The sequence below is a fragment of the Euleptes europaea genome, chromosome 6, assembly GCF_029931775.1.
Source record: "Euleptes europaea isolate rEulEur1 chromosome 6, rEulEur1.hap1, whole genome shotgun sequence".
Classification (NCBI taxonomy): domain Eukaryota; kingdom Metazoa; phylum Chordata; class Lepidosauria; order Squamata; family Sphaerodactylidae; genus Euleptes; species Euleptes europaea.
The window spans coordinates 55404881-55432241 of NC_079317.1; the positions used below are offsets into that span (position 1 = coordinate 55404881).

Sequence of the window (27361 nt, forward strand, 5' to 3'; positions counted from 1 at the left end):
CAAGAAAAAGGCAGAATATTTTGGAGGGAAAACTCAGAGTTAGATTGATACACACCAGATTACTTCAGAGAAATAGCTTAGATGTTCCCTTTGCTCAAGTTACTTTCAGTTCTTCAGTTCTCAAGCTTAGTTCTACCTCACAGAACTATTGTTCAGACGTTCAGACTTTCAGTCTGTCATTCAGCTTCAGACTCTCATCTCTGTCCCCAGCCCAGCTCTCTCCGACTACCCCACCTCAGTGGCTGTAATCCTCCACACCTTCCTGCTACTGGAATAGCTCTACCTCAGAGACTAATTCCCCTTGTGACTTGAGAATGGGCCCCATCTAACCCAGTTCTCACTCCTGTCACTCCCACAGGTTGTGTGTGTCAATAGCTTTGGCTTTCACAGAACCCCTCAGGTTCACAGAGTATAATCTCGCTTCTTCTTCGTCTCCTCACCCAGCTCTGAATCTAACACAGCCTTCTCTGGCTGGTCCCAAGCTTCGAATCTTATCACAGCCCTCCTGCCAGGCTGGGTCCCAAACTTCGAATCCTTTCTCTGTCCCTCAGAGCTCAGAGTATCAGCTCTCTGGCTCCGGCCACTCTTGCTCTGTCAGCTCTTGCTGCTGGTTTACCCCTTATCCGTCACAAGGGCCTATCCAAATTATTAAGAACTGAAGACACTCCAGGGGATCTAAGAGGTTTTTCATCCGCACAAGCTTGCAACCAGAGAGGATTTTCCTACTCTCTAACAACAGCAACATGCTACTTATTGCTTCCTTGATCATCTGTAGCATTAATCAGATTCAGTTTACTATGCTACTGCTTGGCAGCTTTACTGTGATGAACGGGGAAATTAAAAAAAATCAATGCCACTTTCCAATTAGCAGATGATTTCATGTAATTTTCCTATCTGTTTATTAAAATTATGTTAGATAAATCCTTCAGTGTGAATACGATGTGGCATTAAATGCAGTAGGATGGCATGAGCATAGAGATTCAGGCTTTATAGCAGGAATCAATTAATGCTATGGCAGCATTATAAATCCTTTAAGATTCTGGCGCCTTGGGATCAACCTTTTGTTCCAGTCTCCCTCCCCATGGACAGTCTGTTTTCTCTACTACCGTATTACATTATCTGCTCTCAGGCCAGCTCTGCTAGTCACTTGTTCCTAATCCCCTACAGCAGGAGGATGCTGAATGAATATTTTCATGACCTTTTCAGCTATGATTCTCTGTCAATGTGTGCTAATTTCCAGTTGTTTTGCCATAGACCGAGCTTATCAGGTGCCTCCTTGCTGATAACTGCATACTAAATGAAGCTCAGCTTTTCAAGCGTTTGCAAGAGAGTGCCAGAAGCTCATCCATGGTGACTTTAGCATGTATTGTTGACAGGCACATGATCAGCCCAAATTGGCCCAATGTCTATTTGACACCATTAAAGTGGGTGACTGCGTCTATACTGGCAGTTCAGCCTTCTTCTGCACTCCCAAAGAACTTCCTGCCCTCACATTTGACATCCCTCTTTAGTTCTCAAATCATGAATCAGAGTTTATTGGGGGGGGGGAGCTCCTCTTCTTCTCTCATTGGTTTTGCAATAACTTGTCTTTGTGTACCTTACCAAATGAAACAAATAGAAATGTGACAGAGATTCTAGGATGATTTCTGATAGGATCCAGTTAAAATGGTTTAAAAATACTGACAGATAAAGCAAGGTTCACTGCCAAATTAGGAATGCCTTTCCCCTCAAAATTAAACTTGCTTAATATTTTCTCAGTCTCTTCCTCTTCCCCCCCCCTTTTGTTTGAGATGTGGACATGTTTGTGATTGTTCTCACTCTGTTTGTATATATTTCTTTTCCACCTAAGTAAGAAATTCCCTTCACTCTAAACTTATACTTACTTTTTATTCAGTCTTAACTCTGTTCCACATATACCCAACTTTTTTTAGTCTCTGATCATACGCCTCTAAAGCTGTGACCCAAACTAAAATGTTATCTATAGAGAATATTGTGCTTTCTTCATTCTCAACTATCTGTCACACTTTTTAAGAAACTTCTGGAGTCAGGAGCAAAATGGCAACCTTGTAAAACAATATCTGCCTAATAGTGTATTAAATGCCCTTAACGATTTACTGGATTTTTCTAAAGGTATCTCTCAGGCTCCTAAAGAAAACACATCTAATGAAGAGAAATGTCTTGTTTCTGCCATTTGATCAAAAACATTATCTTTTCACAGTCTTACAAGGTTCCTCAAATGAAACATACAGAAACATTAGAAATGCAAGAATTTTGGGTGGGATCCCATTAAGGGGGTATAAGATTATAGACAGGCAGGAAAGCAGAGGTTAGAGGCCTCATCTGCGAAGACAACAATGGGTCAAAACACAGCTTCACAGGCAAGATGCACAGCTCTTCATCTTTGACATATACACAGCTAGTTCCCCATAGTTTCAGCTTGCTGGTTTTTAACCAAGTTTTATTTTTTATTTGGATATTAGCCACATTGTTAAAAAGCTATAAAACAGAAATAATAGTAAATCAGTGACTAAATTAGTGGTAGATGAGCGTTTTGTGATAGCCAGCTAATGTCAGTTTGATGACTATCCCCCCCAATCCAACTTCCTCCTCCTCTTTGTAGCCTGACTTAACTTTCTTCTATCTGTTTTTGTTCATTTTTTATTTTGTTGATCTAGCAGGTTAAATGCCCTGGAGACCATTCTCTTCTCTCTGCCTGTGTTTTTTTTTAATTATCTCAGTAATCTCTGACCTAGCTTTTATCTTTCAAAATCAATACATTTTGTCAAGCCAGCTGAATTGGGGATCCTGAAGTTCTTCTTGCATTCCAGAGCTGCCCTTTCCTTTTTGCAAGTTTTTTCACCAACAGGGAAAGTTTCTTTGCCCAGCTGAACCCCAACTTTTCCTTCCCTATTGGTCTTTCCAAGCAAAAGAGTTTGTGTCCCTCCTTTTCCTTATTACAAACCTCCAGAGGCAACTGCGTGATTCATGGACCTTCTTTCTGAATTCAGTTTATACACTGATCCAGTCTTTAATATTATTTTGCAAAGGAAGTCCCACCTACTCCCCAAATACATCTTCAGGGTCCACTTCAGTAGATGAAATAGGCTCTTTTAAAAATTCAGTGATTCAGGAGGGAACCCCCCGGAGGACTGAGAGTTTGTTACCGGCATCATACAAGGCATGACAGGACTAACTCCAGGTGCCCCAAAGTCCCAAAGAGGTAGGGATGCTTGAACACCAGGGTGGTTTGGCTTGGCAGTTGCAAGCAGGCAGCTGACTTTTTTTTGGTTGGGCAGTTCTTGCCTGTTTGGCAGGTTCCTTTCCACATATCCAAACAGTACAGTACTAATGGTTGTAGATGTAGGCACTTATTTGAAACCATCCCTGTTGTTTGCAATACGTTTTCCCAATAAATTCCCTAATATATTGTGCTGTGAAATGAAAAAGGACCCTTAATGAAAGATGTGTGTGTGTGTGTGTGGCTAGCTTTGGAAATGCTGTGAAGCATCCTGAGGGTATTGTTGAAATAATCTCATTTGAGCATAGCCATAAATCATTTGGGTAACACTTTCATTCCTGAAAAATACTTTGAAGTAGAGCTTGAGTTTTGAAAATGCTTTAAAAAGGAATGTAGTCCTTGCTATATTCACCAACAACAATAGAACTGTGAACGGAGGTGGTTAAATATATGCCCTAGAAAAGCAGTCCTCTCTGTACTCACTCTGGCTGCAGTGGAGAATCACAGAGCTCCATTACCCCACATCTAGTTTAAAAAAGCCATAATTTCTCTTAATGGTCCAGGCAGCCAATGGTACATTTTCAAAGAGTTCTATTTAGTAAGCCAACAAGACGAGAAACTGGGAGTTCTGTGTATTGAACCCCCAAGAATTTAGTTATTTTTAAATACCAGGAACACAGGACCCCGAATTGTAATATCAGATGCAGGGCTTTAAGTATTTCCCCCCGTGCCATTTTCTTGTCCTGAAATGGTCCTGTGGGCCTGCAGTTGGGACTAATGTATTTGTGCCTTGTTTTTCTAAATTGGAATACATGCTGAATTCATGGTATTTAATGAGGGCACTGGATTCAAGTTTTCTTCAGCTAGTATGGTGTAAAATTATTATATTCTTTCTAGCAAAGAATGTACACAGCCCTGCTCACAGGTTGTGCTTTAAATCTTCTGGGAAAAGATCATTTAAAACAGCTGGATCGTTTTTTAAATTGGTGCCAACAAAGGATTGCTATCAAAGAGGACTAAACTTCAATATTATATTATAAAACACTCCAAGTTGTTTCTTAAGACTGTTCAGAGTGCTAAGATCCCCCCGAGTGGAATGACAGCTATTAAGATTTTAAGACAGATCTTAGAAAAATGATACAATGTAAGCCATATAAGTAGGAGTTGTCCTTTTAACGGGTGTGAATTTGATTTAAGCAGTTCTACAGTACAATTGCTCAGGGCTTACCCTACAAGGTAAAAGGGACACGTTTCTTACTGGTTTGTGCGGCGGCATGAAGTGGAAGATGAGAAATACCACTTTGGTCACTTTCTTACTGGTACTCCGTATCAGCCTATACTAGGGTTGCCATCCTCCAGGTACTAGCTGGAGATCTCCCGCTATTACAACTGATCTCCAGCCGATAGAGAGCAGTTCACTTGGAGAAAATGGCCGCTTTGGCAATTGGACTCTATGGCATTGAAGTCCCTCCCCAAACCCCACGTTCCTCAGGCTCTGCCCCCGAAACCTCCTGCCGGTGGCGAAGAGGGACCTGGCAACCCTACCCTATACCAGCTTACTCTCACCCCTGGATGTGAGAGAAGGTTTGCCACATTCCTCAAATAAACCCTAGGCACTGTTGCTATTGCTAGATTAGACTGTCATGAATAGCGGGAACAGGGGCAGATGGGGGAGGGGGGAAAACGGCCCTGGAAAAATTACCACACCCCTCCAAAGGAGCGAGGGAGAGCCTACCCAGTCATCTCCAAGCAGGAGGCAACCAGATGCCAGAGCTGGGGTACCCCGATGAGGCTGTGGACCCCTGGTTCAGGGAGCTCAGACAGCCAAGGAAGAGTTGGGTGGCTGAATGGCCTCTGACAGCTAAGAGATGCCAGCTTGGAGGACAGCCAATATGAAGGTAAATGGCAGGGACTAAAACTCTTCCCTCAAGCTGGATCCACCAGCATTGAGGAGTGGAACTCTAGAGGGCACTGCAGCACTTAGAGAGGACCCCCAGCTCATCACCTCCTCACACCACCCTGGTGGAAAGGAACTACTTCTCAGACCCTTAAGCCATCAAAAGTGGGCCTCAGCAACCAGGGGAATAATTTCAAGATAATTTACCATCTCATCGAAGCAAGGAAAGCTCCAAACTCTGGCCTCTGACCATCCCTATAAGGATGTTCTGGAAATCAAGAATAATTACTGTAAATGTGAGCCTCACAGGAGATATACAGTGGCTTAGAAGTAGGTGCTTGGCAGGAACATTCTGGTGTGTTCTTCGCTTGTTTGACTCCAGGGACCCACACTGATTTTGTCTTGGGAATAGCATTACAGTTGCTGTGATGAATGCTGCTTTCCAAACACACAAATGCATAAACATATTTTCACAGAGCCATCACAAGACTACAGTGCTCCTTTCTCCGAAGGACACTTCAAGTGGAAAGGCTGCTTAAAACTTTCCAGCATATGGGGTTGAGGGAGAGAGACCCATTATTGCCAGCAACCTGTTGTCCTTTTCAGTGATCTATCTGCTTTGGACATGAATGAATTCAGGAACATGCATTTTAAAATATACATATGGCTGGTTTCTCTGTACAGGTCCAAAATGTCATAGACTCAATGGTCACCATATTTTGGACAAGCTGTAGTGATGTTGTTTGCAAATGTGTGGCAGCTATGAAACCCTTCATTGGTTAGATTGGCCTGGTAACCAGCAGGAGCCTGGGGGCAAGAACATGGGGGAGGTGCCTGTGGGGAGTGCACCATGGCATCCCTTTCAGGAGAACCTGTAAGTAACAGTATGTTGCTCTAAGAATCACCAGAGTTTCTAGTAATTCCCACAGTGATGTGATGTCACTTCCAGGTTTTCCCTGGATGTGATGTCACACCGTGCATGACTCTGGCATTAAAAAAAAGTTTTCTCCTGCTGCTGCCTGGACTGGTAGTGGGCAACAAGGATTGCAGGTGGGAGATTTCCTACCACAGCGGGAAACCTGGCAACCCTAGATGGGACATTCCTCATTGGGGATTCCACTGCTTGGGGGTTACAAAAGAGGCTACATAATAGATGAAGCTGGTCATCTAAATTTGTATTCTCTCTCTGTCCAATCAATTTAAGGCTACAGTGTCTTGCAAAGCAACTATGCATTTCAGTGGGGCTTACTCAGGAGACCTACCCAGTTGACTGTGCCCATAATTTATTTCTGGTTTTCTTTAAGGAACAGAGAATTTACATTTATATCAATTCTTTTTTTAATGATAGAGAATACTATCATTAATAATATTGATGATATACCGTAATTATTCTTATCCTATTACAGTTCCTGCAATCCATGATCACTTTTGGCAATGAGCACTTACAGATTATGTGCTGTGTTTAATAAGGCATCCCTTTTTGGCCTCCTTTACTCCATTCAGCATTTCTTTTACTGTCCCATCCTACCTGTGAGTTACATTGGCAATGAGACAAAAGAAGCAACTCTAAGCAGATCTCCTCAGAGGTAAATCCCATTTTATACAGCGGGGCTTACTCACAGGAAAGTGTCTTTAGGATTGCAGCCACAGGGATGCTATTAAACTGCTTTTCATTAGCAGTGTGGAATACTATCCTGTATAGTAAATTTATGCCAGTATAACTGTACTGCTCTGCTGGCAGTATGATACATCCAGTTTTATCCCTTATCCCAATCACAGATTGCCAACTCAAATGAAAAATCAGGCAGGGTCAAGCTGTGGCAGGAAGGAGTGGGATTAAATTGGAATAGTCTGCTCACCCGAAGACTATTCCTGCTGCTTCTGCCATATGAAAAAAATACTGCCATTGAAATCAATGGAAGGCCCGAACAGCCTCCTACTCCCGCCTCCCAGACACACCAGTGGATTCTGAGTAACTAAACAGCCAGTCACGACACAGCATGAGCAGTGTATGAGCCTCAACAAGTGAACAAAGCTAGTATATTAAGATACGTGGGTTGGGGCTACATCGCTCAGCCCCCGTATCTACAGGCATGCAAGTGGCTGTGTAGTGATGGGGGATTTCAGATAACGAGCATGTAGAAAACAAAAACAACAAAAACCCACCAAGGTTAACAATAAAGTAGGGAAGGCAGCTAGATAACGGTTGTGTTTCAGAACATAGGACTCCACCAAGATGGAGATCCTTTAATGCTGCAGCTGGTTGGAGTGGTTTGTTTACACAAAGAGAGATGTTGATCCCAGGCCCATGGCTCCAGGATGGCTGGGGTTGTTGTGTTACTCTGTCTTCCCCAGAGAACATGCACATGACACAGACTTGAGAAATTGTATTTTGAAAGTCATCTAAGGAGACAGCAGCTTGGGATTTGTGCCAGAAACAAAAGAGAAAGTGTGCATTTCAAAACATGTTCAGAAGAACATGCTCATGTTCAATGAACAGCAATAAGCCTCTATCCACATTTGGACTTCCGGTGGTGTGCTGGGATGAGTACGACGTTCTCTCAGGCTGTCCTGAGAGAAATCCAAGTTTGCGCTAATTTAGGGGTGATATATGCACCCCAATCCGACCCTTGCAAGTGGGTCGGACAGCAGGAATTCCCTGCAGCCCGCAAACGCAGTTTGACCTCCCAAAGACTCTGAGGGAGCTTTTATAAGCCCCCCAGAGCTCTGGACGCCGGTCCTGCGAGGGCAATTAGGGAAAGGAATCGCCAAAACGCAGCTTTGGCACAAGGCTCTACCCTCCACCACCTTAACACCAACATAAGGACTATTTTAAGAAAAGAACCTCACCTCTCGATGCCCAAGTGAATACAAAGAACCCTTCGTTTTTTACTGGCATCACCGTATAACTGGGGGGTAGATGAAGATATTCCCAGTGCCCCTGCTCCTCCCTTATCTCAATCGGGAAAGTTTGATTCGTAAATTCCATCAGGATTAGCGGCAGGAGCCTTATCAGACAGATCAGCTTAAATCAAAACAAAGAGTTGGAAGGACGCTTAGATGATGGACTAAAATTTCCACCAATGAGAAGCAACTTCGAGGGAAGGGGAGGGTGAATTTCTTCCTGATTTTCTGGTGAAAAAGAGTTTCCTGCCACGTTAGCAGCAAGGGATTCATCAGACCGGAAGCCCCTCTATACCACCCTCTCTATCATCTGAGTCACAACAACAGGAAGCAAGCTGGAGGACCGGATACGCGTCGCACTTGAGTTACACAGAAATAGTTCCTAAAGGAAACAACCATTGAGATGAGGCGGTAGAAGGTCCACGGCAAATACAACTTCCGGAATACTTCCTGGTAGACCCGACCTAGAGCGTCCAATAAAACTCGTTGGTATTTCAAAACTTTATTAAGCTGTTTTAAAGCCAAATTTAGCTCTTTTCAACCGAAAAAATTATCAAGCTGATCATTGAACTACCTTCTATTAACTACCACCTGGAGGGCCCTGTCTGAAGACATGATTTTTACCAGTCTTATTCCAATGTAAATGTCTGGAACTCGACCCCGTTCTGGCTCATTGCATAGCCCTGCCTATACTAAACTCAAGGACTCAGTACAAGTCTTAGCCATGGATAAGAAATTACAAGATATGCTAGCCAAACAAACAGAGGCAACAAATAAGCAGCTTGAACAGATGTCTACACAGATGTCTACACAGATGGCACAGTTAACTTCTATGATGACAAACCTAGGTCAAGCATCTCAAGCTATTGATCACAAATTGGGTGTGATAACAGGAGATCTTAAAGAAGTAAAAACCCAAATGAGCATTATGCAGTCAGATATGCAAACAATGGACTTATCAATAAAGAAAGTGATGGAAGAGCATAAGGATACAAAGAAAAAATTAGTAAGCCAAGAAAAACAGATTGAAACAATACAATTAAATCAGATAACTGTAAAAGATCAAATAGCAATGATGGAGATGAGAGTGAGAGAGACCAACCTTCGTCTGCGCAACCTTCCAGATATGATGGGAGACAACAAAGAAACTGTAATCCCAAATCTGGCTTACCTGTTTCAGATGGATCAACAAGAATTGAACCAAGCTATTAACAGAGTATACAGAATACCATTACCTGCTAGAATGAAAAGATCTAAGCCAAGAGACTTGATGATAGTGTTCTATGACACTAGGATTAAGGATAAGATCATGAAGATGCATTATGACAACCCGGTGTCAGCAGGAGACATTCCTCTAATTTTATTAAAGGACATACCAAGACATTTACTCTCACAGAGGAATAATTACAAAGAATTTGTGTCTGTTTTGAAAGCTAATGGTATCAAATATCGCTGGATTATGCCACAAGGCTTGGCTTTTACCTACAAAGAAATGAAAATGACAATTACATCTACAGCAGATGTGGGAAAATTTCTGAGAAAATATAAATCAGATCTTAAAGGATTAACTGGGGATCAAAAGGAAGAGGAAGAAGAAGAAGAAGAAGAACCACAGGGAGCAGCAGGAGGAACTAAATTATAGACTGCATATTTTGCTTCAATAATCATTGTACCATGGCAAAAGTAATTTCTTGGAATGTGAATGGTTTGAATGAAAAAACTAAAAGGGCTAGAATTTTTAAATATCTACAGAAGTATAAATACTCCCTAATTTGTTTACAAGAGACTCATATAGCAAAAAAACACAAAAAATATTTGGATAGGCAAATGCTTGGACAAGCATTTGTGGCATCGGCCGAAACAAAAACTAAGGGAGTAGTAATATATGCTCATTCTAGCCTTAGTCCTGAACTACTATATAAAGACAACGAAGGGAGAATTGTAATTATAAAAACCAAAATATTGGGGCAAAAGACGATTGTAGTAGGAATATATGCTCCCAATGAAGGAAAAACAAAATTTTATGGACAATTGCATGAACTGATCTCTCAGTATGCTAATGACCAGATTTTATTGATGGGTGACTTAAATGGCGTTATTCTCCCAATTTTGGATAAAAAATCAAAAGCAAAAGACGAAAATGAAGGATGTTTACCTAAAACTTTCTTCACCATGGCTACAGAATTGGAATTACAAGACATCTGGAGAACAATGAATACTACAGCCAAAGAATATACCTTTTATTCAGCGAGACATGGTAAATCAATTTTTACGCAACTACGTAAAATACATATTTTACCAAGAACTTTCTCTGATCACAATCCGGTTACATTTGAGTGGAACAATAAACAAGCATTTAGATGGCGATTGAATGATAAACTTCTAAAGGAAAATAAGATTCAAAAAGAATTATATGATCTGATTAAAGATTTTTTTGAAGTCAATCTTAATGGAGAAACTACGTTGAATATAGTGTGGGATGCGTTTAAAGCAGTTCTAAGAGGATTTATGATACAGAAACATGCAGCGTGGAGGAAAACTCAACTACAATTTACCAATAATATACTTTGGGATTTACAAAATTTGGAACAAGAACTTGTTATGGCGTTACAAGAAGAAGAGAAAAATGAAATACAAATGAAGATTTCTGTATCTAAACATCAATTAAATTTGGTCATAATGGAGGAAATGAACAAAAACTTAAAATTTGCCAAACAAAAATATTTTGAACATGCTAATAAACCTGGGAAATTTTTAGCAACACAACTGAAAGACTCATTTCAGAAGAAGATTATAACAAAAATTCAAACTGCTAAAGGACCAGTTCATTCAACTACAGATATACAAAAAGAATTTGTTTCATTTTACACTAAGCTGTATCAGAAAGAAAATATTTCAAAACAGAAAATAGATAAGTTTTTAAGTTCAATACAGATGAATATCCTCTCAACAGACCAACGAGAATGGATAGATGCTCCAATCACAAGGGAAGAAATACAAGAAGCAATAATGAGACAAAAGACGGATAAGACACCTGGACCAGATGGAATAACTGCTTTATTCTATAGAACATTTAGGGACAACTTAGCAGACTTCTTTGTATCACTTTGCAATACAATTTTGGATAAGGGAGTAGCCCCAGAAACTTGGTTGCATGCATACATATCGTTGATACCCAAGGAAGGAAGAGACCCAGAAAGAACATCAAATTATAGACCTATTTCGTTGTTAAATGTGGACTATAAGATTTATGCCTCGATCTTATCGAATAGGATAAGAAAATTCATCAAAGACCTTATACATGAAGATCAGGGGGCTTTGTTCCAGGAAGGCAAATTAAAGATAATATAAGAATCTTATTGGACTCATTAGAATATTATGACCAGAATATACAACGATCAGCCGCCTTTGTATTTTTGGATGCGGAAAAAGCCTTTGATATGGTCTCATGGGACTTTATGGAAAAAACATTGGTAAAATTAAATTTTGGAGACCGTTTTTTGAAAGGTATATCAGCCATTTATACATCCCAACATGCGAAAATTTTGGTGAATGAATCAATGTCGGAAAATTGTCAAATTAAGAAAGGAACTAGACAAGGCTGTCCTTTGTCCCCGTTATTATTTTTGTTGGTGTTGGAAACACTATGTTGTAAACTAAGGAGTATGGAGGACATTCGTGGTTTAAAAATTAAAAAACATGAATTTAAATTGAGAGCATTCGCGGATGACCTCCTGTTAATTCTGGAAAACCCAACACAATCAATGAAGTTACTACAAGAGACTCTGGACGACTTTGGGGAAATATCGGGATTTAAAGTCAATCAAGAAAAAACAAAGACAATATTCAAAAATTTATCAGAAATAGAACAACAGGAATTCAGTACGTTTACAGGTTGGGAGAAGGCCAATAAAGTTAAATACTTGGGAATCTGGATCTCAGCGAAGAGCAAAGAATTGTTAACCAACAACTATCTTAAATTATGGGGTAAAATAAAAACTGATATGATTATTTGGTCAAATAAAAAGTTGTCACTATTGGGACGTATTTCAACAATTCAAATGAATGTGTTACCAAGGATGCTCTTCTTATTCCAAAACTTGCCTATAATATCACATGTTAAATACTTTGATACTTGGAGGAAAGACATTTTAAATTTCATCTGGCAAGGGAAAAAACCAAGGATTGCTTATAGATATCTGGTGGACCTTAAAGTTAGAGGAGGCTTAGCACTACCAAACTTTCAACTTTACGCTGAAGCGGTAGCCTTAACATGGCTAAAAGACTGGATAACCTTATCAAATACACGTTTATTGGAGCTTGAAGGCTTTAATAATATTAGTGGATGGCATGGCTATTTATGGTATGATAAAATTAAGATACAAGCATCATTTAGGAATCATATAATCAGGTCCTCTCTACTGCGCATCTGGATGAAATACAAACATATTTTGGAACCAACAACTCCGATGTGGATTTCACCGCAAGAAATGCTAACACTTCGACCACTTAGACCGGACAAATTCATAATTTACCAGGAATTAATTAATTGGGAGGGGAAAAAATGTTCATTAAAGGAATTTCAATTTCTCAAAGAGGATTTACAATGGTTGCAATATTGTCAGATTAAATCAGTTTTTGTACAAGATATGAAAAATGGATTTTCTAAAGAAAAGTCCCCTTTCCACAAGATGTTACTAGAGAACAATCTGAAATTGATCTCTAAAATGTGCAATCTACTCTTAACATTATATTGTGAGCAGGAGACAATTAAACCAACTATGATTGATTGGGCTCAAAATATTGGACATGATATTCCTTTAAACAAATGGGAAAGACTTTGGTTAAAAGACTTGAAAGGAATAAATGCGCAATCAATTCGAGAAAATATTTATAAAATGATGTATAGATGGCATTTAACACCTAAGAAGATGGCAAAGATATATAAAGTGACATCCCCCAAATGTTGGAAATGCAATAAGGAAATTGGTTCCTTTCACCATATGTGGTGGACTTGTGATAAAGCTAAAGACTTTTGGGATATGATATACAATGAACTGAGACTAATAGTACAAAAAAATATACCCAAAACACCAGAAATGATGCTATTAAGTATGATACCTGACGACTTGTTAATACAAAGAACTTTTTTGATTTATGCTACAACAGCTGCGAGACTGCTTTATGCAGCAAAATGGAAGGGGGCAGAAATTCCCGAGAAAAAAGACTGGATTGGGAAAATGTTCGAATTGGTGGAAATGGCAAAACTTACAGCCATTTTAAATGAAAAAGACAAAGTTCGATTCTTAGGGGAATGGGAGGATTGGATGAAATACTGTGAATATGAATTAAAACTGGGGAAAATGGAAGAATACTTATTAATCTGATCTAGAAGATACAATTAATAGTAAGAGTTATAATCATTTAGATTAATAGAAAATGTTCTATGAAAGTTAAATGAATTTATAACAGTTAAGATCAGACCAATTACGATGGGATGAATATTTTATTAAGAGGCGGAGAGAGGTGATGGGGAAGTCATAAATTTTCCTCTAATTTGTTTTTTTTTGTTATGAATTCAAGAAATTATAACAACATAGAGTTAGAATTTTGATTTTGAATTTTATATTGCTTTTATTGTTGTTTACTATCATGGAAAATTTGTATTATAAAAACCAATAAAATTATTATAAAAAAAAAAAGCCTCTATCCACATTTATGGGCAAGGTTGGGGGAAAGTATGGTTGAAGGGCCAACTGATCCAGGTTAAATACTGTTAATTATGAACCTGGAGTGCCTAAATAGATCAGGAACCAAGAAAATGATCTCAAAAGAGCACAATATGGGGAAACGGAAGCCCCTCCTTTCCCTGCACCATGGTCCCAAGAAGAATCAAGCCCCCACAGACTTTCAAAATGCCAGGCCCCACAGCTGCTATGTGTCTATGGGGAACCTACACTCAGCTTCTTAAAAACCTTTTTTGTGGAATGCCACCCTAAAGTGTAGACAGCCAGATAGATGAACACTCTTAACGGAGCTCTATGTAAACACAGGACAGTGCTTGGGATCTACTCATAGCTGTGTCTCTGCGACATCAGTCTTTCAGGATGCAGTTTTTGATGACCACAGGGAACCACTTTAAGGATGCTTAACTTTCCATGGATTGCACCCATTGCTTAAACTCAGTCACCAGTTCTAAGGCGCCAACAGTTAAAATGTCAGCCCACTAGAAATCTCAGCTTTGCCATGAAGCTCACCTTAGGGCAGTCCTCCTCTCTCAGCTTATTAGGCCATCCTAAGAAAACTTTCCTGGAAGTAAATTCCATTGAATAGACTTGTGTAAAGGTCTGAGTAGACCTGTTTAGAATTGCTCACTAAATAGGGTTGCCAACGTCCAGGTGGTGGCTGCAGATCTCCCGCGATTACATTTGATCTCCAGGCAACAGAGATCAGTTCCCCTGGAGAAAATGGCCACTTTGGCAATTGGACTCTATGGCATTGAAGTCCCTCCCCTCTCCAAACCCTGCCTCCTCAGGCTCCACCCCCAAAATCTCCAGGCATTTCCCAACCTGGAGTTGGCAACCCTATCTCTAAATCTATATTTGAGTGTTATACTAAAGAGAAAATAGAGAGGAGAGAACCACACCTGCTGTGCTCCTTGGAGGAAATGTAAGATTAAATGTTGTTGAATCAGACTTTTTAAAAAATCTATCATTGAATACTGGAGATCAGTTATACTGATCAGAATACTGTTACCCCAATTCCCACTATGTACAGTTGGTGAGAAAGGGCTTAAAAATGAAGGACCGCTCAGATTACAGCATGGGGGGGGGGGACATGTTCCCTGGAGATCTCTGAAGAAGTGTAATATATATATACCAGCTGTTACCTGGCAATCACTACATATAATAAATTATATACGTATAAATGCAAATTAAGCACCCACCTTCGCTGATGATGATCTGCTGCAAAAATAGTCTGACTGTAATAACGTTTCAGTCCCCCCAACCTCCATTCTTGAGGCAATGAAGATTTGATGATAAAAATACCTCCTATGGCATATCTTTTTAAGTGTAAGGTTGGCAAATTTGGTCATCTGGTTATTTAATAATATCCCAAGACTTTGCAGTTATACCGTACCTTCCAACTGGAATGACTAATGGCCCTCTTCATAACCACATATTAAGAAACATTTGTTTTGTTTATTAAGATTTTAAAAAGAAATTGATGCAACCAATTACTATCCTCAACCCCTTCCCCCTGCCATAAGATGGTATGCTTCATTATCATCTTGATAGTGCTGGCCCAGGATCACAAAACAAGTTTCTAACAGAGTTCGAAACTAGATCAGTTGTTACACTACTCCGTTTTTTATCCCTATAGTTAACATCTTTGTTCTCTTCTCCCACTTGGCTCTGGCTTGTGCCTAGGAAAATTGACAATTGCCTGTTGCATTCTTCCACAGAACAAAGCTTTATGCAACCCTAAGATTCTGCTGAGTCACTAGGACATTTTTTTGCCCTTGTAGTAGAAAGAGACCATTTGTCTATATATAGCACATTATATTGTATGGTGTACTTATAATTCCACTGGAAATTGATACTAGGTGGTATAAAATCGTTATAATCTCTCCCTTTTTTGTATGTGGCAATGGTGACATATAGGCTTGGATCCAGTGATGAGCAAGCAGAAACATAAATGGACTCAGCAGTTCTGCCTATGCAATATCTTGTGCAACACCTAGAACTTTCCTCCTGATATATTATGGTGGTGATGGAAAGTGCTGTCAAGTTGCAGTTGACTTATGGTGTCTCTGGAGAGTTTTCAAGGCAACAAATGAACAAAGAAGGTTGCCTCTGCCTGTCTCTGCACAGTAGAGACACCAGGTACTAGCTGGAGATCTCCTGCTATCACAACTGATCTCCAGCCAATAGAGATCAGTTCACCTGGAGAAAATGGCCACTTTGGCAACTGAACTCTATGGCATTGAAGTCCCTCCCCTCCCCAAACCCTTCCCTCCTCAGGCTCCGCCCCAAAAACCTCCTGCTGGTGGCGAAGAGGGACCCTGCAACGCTACTGCACAGGAACCCTGAATTTCCTGGGTAGTCTCCTAACCAGAGACGACCCAGCTTAGCTTCCGAGATCTGATGAGACTAGGCTAGCCGGCGCCACCCATGTCAGGGTCTGTATTATAATACCCAGAAATCAGTAGCACAAGATTTTGTGCACGTGGAAACATAAGTGGGTTTGGCAGCACAAGGGCTCAGTCTTTTGCTTGTGCTTCCACTCGCGCAAGAGCTGTAGAGCAAGTGGAAATTTTGCGCTGGCTCCAACCGATGGGTTACATCTGTCATGGCTTGTTTCTTTGTCCAGTCACAGAAAATCCAAGGCAGAGGTTTATTTCACAGCTATTGGCCTACTGTGCAAATGTTGGAATATCTGTTGACAAATAGGTTATGCTAAAGGTAGCAGATTTTGTTTTGGCAGCTGTTAACTCTCCCCAGAATTTTCTTGCTTCCCACACACTATACAGCAAGTTTGACATCTGAGAATAATGGTTATGTTATTCATTTTGAGAACATCAATTTTTTTGCACCTACTTATGTGAATGTGAGATTTTGTGTACGTTGCAGCTGTTTTATATTTTATAATCTTGAATTTTGTTAAAGTTTACAGCCAAGACAAAGAAACTTGAATTGTGTTATCTGAATCACTATCATTGAGGAGAAGTAATAAAGTGACAAGAGATATACCGGTAGATTATTCTTTTCCTTTGGATCCTTTAATTGTTGGACAGGCACAGCACCTATAAAAATATGGAATAAATTCAGAATCTTCTAATAACTGCTGGCATGTTGATAGTATCTCTTATATTCATTTTCAGCAATGCCTATTGTTCTGTACATTTAATGGAAAATATATTTATATCACATGGGGAAAGGTCAGGGGAAACAACAGCTACATTAATAAGAGTGTGTGTGTGTGTGTGTGTGTGTAAAGAGCCATCAAGTCACAGCCGACTTATGGCAACCCCAGCAAGGGGCTTTCAAGGCAAGTGAGAAGCAGAGGTGGTTTGCCATTGCCTTCCTCTGCAGAATCTCCCTTGGAAGTCTCCCTTCCAAGTACTCACCCTGCTTAACCTCTGAGGGCTGACAAGATTGGACTATACCATGGTGCCTTGCCTTGCCTCCCCTTCTCAACTATATATAATTTCATTCTGCTTGTAGCAAAAGAAGGTCAAGGCCTTTCCTTGCTCAAAGTCATAGGCAAGCAGTGAGTCATCGCCAAATTGTTGCTCAAAACTCTGTTTGCCTTGTAATCATTTGCTGAAATGACGTGACTTTGTGTTGTACAAGAGACTTTTCAATGTTTCATGTCGCCTGCTCTATAGTTTCAGGAAGCAGCTGCTTTGGTATGTGTTGATCAAAAAGCTTACTCAGAGAATCTGCTACTGTGGCAAGCCCTGGTAACATGCGGCAAAGCAGGGTTTCAGCCAATGTCCTGCTGAGGGCTTGTGCTGTGATGCAGCTGAAGAATGCAGTGCTGCCGCCAGCGGCTAAAGTGGATGCAAATGAACTAACTGTTGAGATGCACAGCCTACCTGCCCTTAAGGCTCAGGGCATGTACCCATTTCCATATCTCATTAATTTCCAGCTGAATGGGGGAGGATAGATAGGGAAGCCCAGACGGAGATAAAGCATCCTGCCTGCAGACCAAGTCTTAAACAGACATCCAGTCAACTTGGAACTTGAATCTAGAACTCTCCGGTTCATATACTTTAGTCAGTAGGCCAAGCGGGCAGCCCCTTCCATAGAACAAAGCTTTGCATGTAAACAAGTAGCCATTTTTCAGTTGTTATGACTTTGATGCTCCTACCTCTAATAATGGGAGAATGTGCTATACACATTCCTGTCAATACACATGTTCACCAATCTGTGTGAATTGGGCAGTGCGCATATTTTCCAGCAGGCATGTACCCTCAGTTATCTGGATTTCTGTTTGCTTGTATTGAAGTTGGAAAATATGTGCATTGTCTTCTTCACACAAAATGGCAACCATGCATGCCAAGAAGATTGCAGGTAGCATGCGCTCCTGGTACATGAGATAAAACCACCAAAGTGATAATAAGTGAAAATGACTTACCAATTGCAAATGGAAGCCAGCTCTCCATTGTTCAGGGGTGTCAAAGAAATATGCATGAGCTATATCATGCCAAACAGCCCACTTGATTGGTATATGCCACTCTCCCTCCCTTCTTCACGAATTCCATGCTAACATCTCTTGCTCCCTTGCTCTGGTTGTGTCACAGCCTCTTTAAGTTGTTCAACTAGGGCTGAAACAATCAAGGTTTAAAAAAAACCCTCAAGATTATCTTAGTGTGAGTTTACTGTAAGATTATGAATTTATCCTGCCCCTGCCCTTCACTCCCTTGCTGCAGAGAGGGAGACAGATTTGCCCAACTAGAAGGGGGTGAGGAGGAGGAGGAGGAGAGTTTTTATACCTCGTTTTCTCTACCTTTAAGTGGTCTCAAACTGGCTTACAATTGCCTTGCCTTCCTCTCCCCACAACAGGACCTTGTGAGGTAGGTGGGGTTGAGAGAGTTCTGAGACATCTGTGACTAGACCAAGGTCACTTAGCAGGCTTCATGTATAGAAGTGGGGAAACAAACCCGGTTGTCCAGATTAGATTCTGCTGCTCCTAACCACTACACCATGCTGGATCTCAAGGGTTGGCAAAAGATAGAGGCAGACCAAACAGCCTTCCTGAAACCACCACCAAGTTATTTGGGCCACCACAGATGCTTTAACAGCCCAAGTGTAGCACAAACTTCAGCAGTGGGTTAGAAAGGAAGGAAAGTGTGGAGAAATTATAACAAACTGAATTTTTAAGGAAGACAGAAGATGGAGAAAGTTGTAGCTGTAATGGATTGTTTTCCACCAGCCTAAGGCATGCCCAGGCTAGCCTGATCTCATCAGATCTCAGAAGCTAAGCAGGGTCAGCCCTGGTTAGTATTTGGATGGGAGACCACCAAGGAATACCAGGGTTGCTGTGCAGAGGAAGGCACTGGCAAACCACCTCTGTTAGTCTCTTGCCATGAAAACCCCAAAAGGGGTCGCCATAAGTCGGCTGCGACTTGACGGCACTACACACACACACACACACACACACACACACGGCACCTTGCAGTCGGGGGAAAGAGCCTCTTTCCTGAAGAGTGCATTGGTATACCATGTCACCCTGATTCTAGGGATATGTGCAAAGTATTCCTTCCTTGACATCCTTAAAAAAATCTGAAGTATTAGAGCACTTCTTCAGGAGCTTCCCTGTTCTTTTGCCCTTCTGCCAGACATCAGAACAAAACAAAAAAAACCTGGTGTAAATCACCCAATGGAACTAAGCAGAGCTTCTAGTTTGATGAGAGGTTCTCCATTCTGATAGGCCAGTCTGTCTTCCTTAAAAAATTAATTTTAAGTCACCACATGTTAAAACTCTAACAGTGCAATGCTGTGCAGATTTCACTTTTAAACATTGTATTGAAGTCAAGGTGTGGTTCATCTCCCGTTTGTTGCTCTGCAAGTGTATGTAATGCTGCTGAAGACAAAAGTGTTACAAATATCCTTGTGCTGCTGTGGGACTTGATACGATCAGAAGGCAAACGCCCCATCATTTTGACCCACAAATTAAGTATGCCAGATTGTTTGGCTGTAGTCCCATTTCAACCCATTCACTTCAACATCTACCCATATGCCAAAGAAGAAGAAGAAGAAGAAGAAGAAGAGTTCGTTTTTATATGCCGACTTTCTCTACGACTTAAGGAAGAATCAAACCGGCTTACAATCACCTTCCCTTCCCCTCCCCACAACAGACATCTTGTGAGGTAGGTGGGGCTGAGAGAATTCGGAGAGAGCTATGACTAGCCCAAGGTCACCCAACAGGCTTCATGTGGAGGAGTGGGGAAACCAACCTGGTTCACCAGATTAGCGTCAGCCACTCATGTGGAGGAGTGGGGAATCAAACCTGGTTCTCCAGATTAGAGTCCAATGCGCCAAACCACCACTTTTAATCACTACACCATGCCAGCTCTCTTGAGGTGTGGCTCAGGTTGTCCTTGACACTAAGGTTAATAATGTTGTGCTTGAATGGGCTGATTCTAACACTCACTGTAATAGCAAGTTATATACAGAAGATGAGGTCCCACAGCCACAGTACTATTATCATCCACTGTGTTGAGCTGACATTGAAAGCTGACCTTGGACAACACACCAGTGCTGAAGGGTAACATAGTGCCATGGCACAGATCAGTCACTCAGGGCAGAGGTACAAAGTTGTACCATGGCACAGAAATGGGGAGAGGTGGATCAAATGGACATGGAAAGAGTGGGCAGGCACAGTTTCAAAAGCATTCTTTTTATGGAATTATCTACCATCTATAGAGAGGAATGCTCCCAATGTATACTAGTAAAGTACTAGAATGGGATTAGCAGTGAGAGGCAGTTTAGAGTGGCATGCAAACATCTCTCATTTGTCTTGCACCAAACGATGTGCTAGTAATGCTACTGAACGCGCTTTGTGCACTCTTCCTGCAAGTTGTAGGCATGAAGCTAGAGACAGAAATGTCTGGGGAAACTGCCAGAAATGTGTACTCCATTTGATGCTCTGACTTAGTAACATCAGAAATTGAGAGAGTAACAAAGCAGAACAGGAAATGAAAACTAATGCATCAGAATATAAGCTGCTATTGTCATGCAAAACACTTCTGCACCCCAGGGTAGCCATTTTCGGCAAGGGAACTGGAGAGGCTCAGCAGAAATATTCAGTAGCCATGATGCCACCTCCTTCTCCCAAACTCCTTCATCTTCCTGATAACTGTTGGGGTGGTATCTCTGTACTGCCGATGCAGATATATTTCCAGTTAGCTATATCTTTTTTCCCCCTCAAAACTAGGGAGCACTTCAGCATTTGCTGAATTATTGATGCTATAGCACTGACAATCCGTACAGTAGTTGCAAGCATGGAATGCAATGCGAGACGAGAGCAAGCAAAGAGAGTTGAGCTTGCCTTTTTCTTTTTACAGACACAGAATTATACTTAAGAGAGGATTCCAGGACTGGCATTTCAATCTGCATACGATGCTTAAGAATAAGAAGGAACGATGTTCTCAAAATTCTCTCTCTATACATTCAATCGTTTATATTTTCTTTAAATCATTTATACTGGATAGAAGAAGATGCAACACTCCACTGATTTATAAATGATGCATCAGTAGAGGCTGCTTGTGTGCGCACTTACAGCAGCAGCAACTCAGCATTGTTTTAGGAGTAGTTCACACATACACATCAATCACTCAGTGATTTGCTCCATCAATTGATAATTTGAAGCTGTGTCATATGAAGCTGTATCATATGAAGCTGTGTTATACCAAGTCAGAGTACTGGTCCATTTAATCTGTTACTGTCTGCTATACTCTGATGGGCAGCAGTTTTCCAGGGTCTCTGGCAGAGGAGATATTTCATACCAACGGCAACCCTTACCTGGCCATGCCAGGGATCAAACTTGGGACCTTCTGCATGCAAAGCTTGTGCTTTACCATGGAGCCACGCCCCCTCCCTATCACAGCTCAAGCACCACAGATGGAGCTTTCATGTCATCTGACAACGCTCAGCCTTCTCATAGATGTTATTCATGGGTTGAGCTGTGAGTCAACGAATGATGAGGTGTCATCTTATGTACATGCATGTGTGAAGCAGTCCTGAGATGTATCTCAAGAAGGAAATAATAACTTTTTTTGCCGTCAAGTCACAGCTGACTTATGATGACCTTGTAGGGTTTTCCAGGCAAGAGACATTTGGAGGTGGTTTGCCATTGCCTGCCTCCACGTCATGACCCTGGTATTCCTTGGAGATCTCCCATCCAAATGTTAGCCTGGGTCAACCCTGCTTAGCTTCTGAGATCTGACAAGATCAGGCTAGCCTGGGCTATCCCAGCTAGCAAACAGCAAAAGAGCACTCCTGATTCTTTACTCTCTCACACTTCCATCCTGGAAAAGCAGCCATGCTCAGAGAGCAGCAAAGTGACCTATGAGGCATTGTTCCTATAGGCAGGAAAAGGCTGAGAGGGTGCTCTGGCATGCCCCCCTTCTTACCCCTGTTAGAAGGCCCACTGGAAGGCAGAACTGACAAAGCATCAGAACAGCTAGCTGTATGATTGTGGCCAGGGGCGGGGGGGGAGGCTGGATCATACAGCTTAGGAAATAAATCCCAATGCAGGATTCGCATGCCAGACCTGGTGAGCTGAATCTCAGAATGTCACGGGAGCAGACCAGAAACGCCTTCCTTGAATGGACTCTCTCTTAATAGAATCCCCCCCACCGCCTTTGAACAATGTGCAAAGTGATGCTAACAAACGCTGCCTGTACCACATGCCACATCATCCTCATAATTTCTTTATCCTTTTAAATAGAATAGAATTGATGCATTTGTAAATATACGGCAACCATCGTCTCCATAAGGCTTCAATGCTCTATGATTCTTATGCACTGATAACGTATCAGTAATAAAATGAGTAATTAAAAGCCTGAGAAGGTAGAAGAAAGAGAAGCTTGGTTGCATTAGAACTTAAGCAGTTATCTCCCCATTATATCATGGTCATCAACACACACAGAAAAGCCAAGTCCGGTTTGGGTTTCAGAGGGTAGGTTGTGCTGACCTGCAATAGAAAAGCTAGACTGGAGTCCACCTTAGAGACCAACAAGGTTTTTGGGGTATAAACCTTTGAGAGTCAAAGCTCCCTTGTTGGTCTCTAAGGTCCTACTGGAAGAAAAATGCAGACCAGCCTCAGGAAGAGTACAGGGAGTGTAATTTTTGAAGGATACATAATTTTAAAGTTGCCACCCTCCTTGTGCTTACTGCCATACAGGACTGCAAGTTAGTATTTGGATGTGTTAGGTATCACTGCAGATGTATTTCAAGGTCTGTATGCTGAATGCTATCTACCCAATCTTCTCTCTCCTCCATAAGCAGTTATGGAAGTCTTTACTTTTTAAGGTAAGGGTACTTTCAGATCCTTCCTCAAAGTCCATCTTTTCTGTGAAGCCTCGGGCTTAAATCTTTAGCCCTCACTCCCTATAGAAGCAAAGTCAAAAACAGTGCAGCTGCAGTCACCCATATTTTTCGCCCAGGGACAAATGCAACATTAGACAATTTTAAAAAATCAAAGAATCTCACAACACATAAGTGATTACAGATTTGTTCCAGAATAAGATTTCATGGAAGAAAACTGCTTCTTCTGAGGCATGGAGCAGCATTTCCCCACCGGCTGAATCAGATCCTTGGTCCATCAAAGCCAGTATTGTGTACTCAGACTGGCAGCGGCTTTCCAGGGTCTCAAACAGAGGTCTTTCACATCACCTACTTGCCTAGCCCCTTTAGCTGGAGATGCCGGGGATTGAACCTGGGACCTTCTGCATGCCAAGCAGATGCCCCACCACTGAGCCACAGCCCCTCAACCCTTCACACATCTGACAAAATGGACTCTAGTCCACTCCAGCCTCTGCTTGTACCTTAAGAGTTCAATGTTTTCCTGCTGTCACCCTTGTCCTGGTGACTCCTTTCCTAGGGCCATTTATGCAGGGGAGGTTTTGCCTTGGGTTTGCCGCTCCCCATATGCACATTCCCCCCCATCCAAATTCTCAAAACTCTGCAGGGGGGCTTATTGTTGAGTTTTGAGAATTCGGATGGGGGGAAATGTGCATCTAGAGAGCGGCAAACCCAAGGCAAAACCTCCCCTGCGTAAATGGCCCTCCTCTGTACAAAGTAGACCTCCGAGAACCCCCCCTCCCGCCCCTCCTAAATAAACAGCGCGCATCTGTTGCTGTCTGGCCGAAGGACCTTGACCAAATCCGCCCTGACCCCGTGGAAACCGCGGCAAACCTTTCCCTGGGTTCCCCAGAGCCGCGGTTCTCACTCGGCCGCCGGGTGGCCACGAACTCTTCCCGGCACTGTGGCTGCTGCCCTTGCCCAATCGTCTCCCCCACCCGCCGCGATCTGCGGCCGGGAGACATGGGGCGAAAAGGCACGGGAGGGTTCCGCCGCCCTCTCGAGGCCCCTTTCCCCCCAGCCAGGTTCTCAGCACTCCACCATCAGCCCCCCGGGCCGAGTTGGGAGGCTTCCGAGGGGGGGGGAAAGGGGCATCGAAGAGAGCGGCGAAGCCAAGGGGCGACAACGCGCGGTCGCTTGAGCCTCCTTTCTTTCCCTGTTCCAGCCAGGGTTCAGCCAGGATCGAACGCACGAACGTTCGAAGAACGTTCAGCCAGGATCGAACGCACGAACGTTCTTCCCTGTTCCAGCCAGGATCCAGCCAGGATCGAACGCACGAACGTTAGAACGTTCGTGCGTTCGATCCTGGCTGAATCCTGGCTGGAACAGGGAAGAAAGGAGGCTCCAGCGACGGCGCCTTTTCGCCCCAGGTCTCCCCACCCCGCCCCGCCGGCGCCTCCCGCCGCCACCGACCTGCCAGGCTGTTGTAGCAGTCCACCTCGATGCTCTCCAGCAGCCGCCGCTGCTCGTCGCTGAGGCCGGCGGCGGCGCGGCCGGCGGCGGCTTCGCCCGGGCGCTCGTCCTGGGCCGGCAGCAGCCCCTTCAGCTCCAGCAGCGCGCGGTGGTACTTGCCGATGGCCTCGCGGCATTTCTTCTCCTTGTAGCACTGCGCCCCTTGGCTCTTGAAGTCCAGCGCCCGCCGGAGGAGCTCGTCGGGCTCCGCGGCGCCGCCCCGCGCCGCCCCCCCGCCGCCGCCGCCCAGGGCGCAGTGCCCGTCGGCCGCCGCCCGGCTGCTGGGGTTCGGCTTCCCCGCGGCAGCGGGACTCTTCCTCTCCATGCCCGCCGCTCCTTTGCTCCGCCTGGCTCCCGCAGCACAGCGCAGCGCAGCGCAGCGCAGCACAGCGGCGGGGTCCAGCCTCCGCCTCCCTCCCGACTCAAAAGGCAGCGCAGCCTCCTGGCTGGCTGGCGCGGGTGCCACCCCTTGGCTCGGCCGGGCTGCTGGCTCCCATGCTCCGGCTGCCAGGGGAGCGCCGCCGCCGCCGCCACCGCCTCCCCGCCCGCCACCTGCAGGCTGTCTGGCCGGCTCCCCTCTTGGGGGGCGAGGGGGACCAAGATTGCTCGCCCGGAAGAAGCTGCTCGCTCATAGGCGGGAGAGGAGGGAAGGGGGGGGGCTGAGGCAGGGAGCCCCCAGCCTGAATTTTTATATATATATATATATATATATATATATAATTTTTATTAATTTTTATAACACAAAACAAAAACAAAACAAATACAATGAAATCAACATAACAAATACAAAAAGAAAATACAAAATACAGAAGGGTTTCTGCATACCTTAATTATTACATTCATGATTACTAAATTATACAATCCAAAAAGATACCCCTTCACCCTCCACCCCCCCCAGCCTGAATTTGAGGGGGGAGGGAAATCTATGAAGTGACGTAGCCAGAACACGCGCGCACCACAAGAACGAGCCCAACGCGCCTTCTTGGTGTTTACAGCGAGGCGCTTGGGTTTTTAAAGGGGCAGGCTTCATTTTCTAGAAATAGGGTTGCCAGGTCCTTCTGGGCCACCGGCGGGAGGTTTTTGGGGCGGAGCCTGAGGAGGGCGGGGTTTGGGGAGGGGCTTCGATGCCATAGAGAACAATTGCCAAAGCGGCCGTTTTCTCCAGGGGAACTGATCTCTGTCGGCTGGAGATCGGTTGCAATAGCGGGAGATCTCCAGCTAGTACCTGGAGGTTGGCGACCCTATCTAGAAAGCTGAGGGGCTAAAGGGAAAGAAGACGGGAATGCTGTGGGGGCTGTGCTTGAAGACCTTCGATAGGATGCCTGCCCGGCCCACCACACAGATACAAGGGAGTGCTGTATAAAGGATGCGTGTGCACGCCATGTATGGGCACAGGCTGAGGATGTGGGGTGCCCTCTGGAAAGCTGACACTTGGAATGATTTGGTGGGGGCCAGGGTTGGAGAGGATGCCAAGAGTTTGGTCCCTTCTCCCCTTGAGCGCCTCCAAACCTTTAGGAGATGTTTCTTGTTTCATCCCACTAGCCTTCCAGTTCCCATTACCCAGGGAGCAGCCCGGGTACCACCTCACCTTTTTAAAATAGGGGGGATGCTTCTTATTTCAGAACATGACAGTGGAGTGCATTTAGGAATGAGACATCAGCTCACAAATTTTTATATTTAAAATATTTCATATTCCCAACTAGAATGTTTAGGTCCTCCTTATGAATCAAGTCGCCTGCATCATCACTCCCTTGTTGCTCTTCCCCCCAACCCCATATTTCTGCCAAGATAGCTATTTCAGAAAGTAACCACAAGACTCCCATTCCCCAAGAATCCTCACGCTCCAATCTGCCCAGTTCCCTGGTACCTGCTTAATCCTGTCCTCAGTGGCACATCTGCCATGTTTCCACTTAGGCTGCCAGGGGCTGAATGGTTTGCTATCCAACAGGACTTCCCCAGCATGCCACAAGCTTACCCAGCCATTTCTCTGGACTGTTGCCATCACAACCTCCCGGCCCAAACCTAAGCCCAGCCTGCAGGCTAGACAGATGTGAGGTGGGCATGGAGCATCGTGGCGATTGTCCCACCCCATCACAGTATGAAAGAGCTGTGCAAAAACACAAGTGCCAGACACCAATAAAGATCACAGAGAGCAACTCCGGTGGATGTGCTGTGAAAAGTGATACATTTCAGAAACACCCTTAATGGGCATTGGGAAATTGTCTGCGGCCCACTGAAAGGATTGTGCTGTTGCTGCACATGACAACTTCCAGGTGGATTGAGGCCAGTACTGGTTCATATTATAACCAATAAGAGTAAGTTTACCATCATAAAATAAATCAGCAGCCAAAACCAAATAAACAAATAGAAAGACTGGATATTAAATACATTTGACATGTACACATCAGCCAATCAGCAACCCTGCAAAAACCCACCAGCTTCACTGAAGAACCCCCACAGCAGTTGTGTACCACCCTCTTCCAGATTAGCATTTCCTCCAAACTGCTGTACATCTTCTGAAATTATTTTCCCAAGACATAGCCTGATCCCCAGTGTTTTCTGACAAAGCCCACCTTAAAGGTAAAGCCACCCCAATCCCATTGTTTGCTTTATGCTCTTTAAGACACAGTTTGGTGTAGTGGTTCAAGTGTTGGACTAGGACAATGGTGGCGAACTTATGGCACACGTGCCAGAGTGGGCACTCAGAGCCCTCTCTGTGGGCACGCGCACCGTTGCCCCAGCACAGAGTTCGCCGGAGTTCTTTACTAGAAAGCC

The 27361-nt window shown here is 43.4% G+C and overlaps 1 protein-coding gene across 1 annotated transcript in view; it reads right to left on the bottom strand.

The window, feature by feature from the left end:
• TTC9 (tetratricopeptide repeat domain 9) overlaps positions 1–24911 on the bottom strand; it is a 28693-nt gene extending 3782 nt beyond the window's left edge. Inside the window, exon 1 of the mRNA XM_056851636.1 lies at positions 24548–24911. Coding sequence (XP_056707614.1) covers positions 24548–24911 — 364 coding nt within the window. The remainder of the gene's footprint in view (positions 1–24547) is intronic.
• Positions 24912–27361: the final 2450 nt, after the last annotated feature.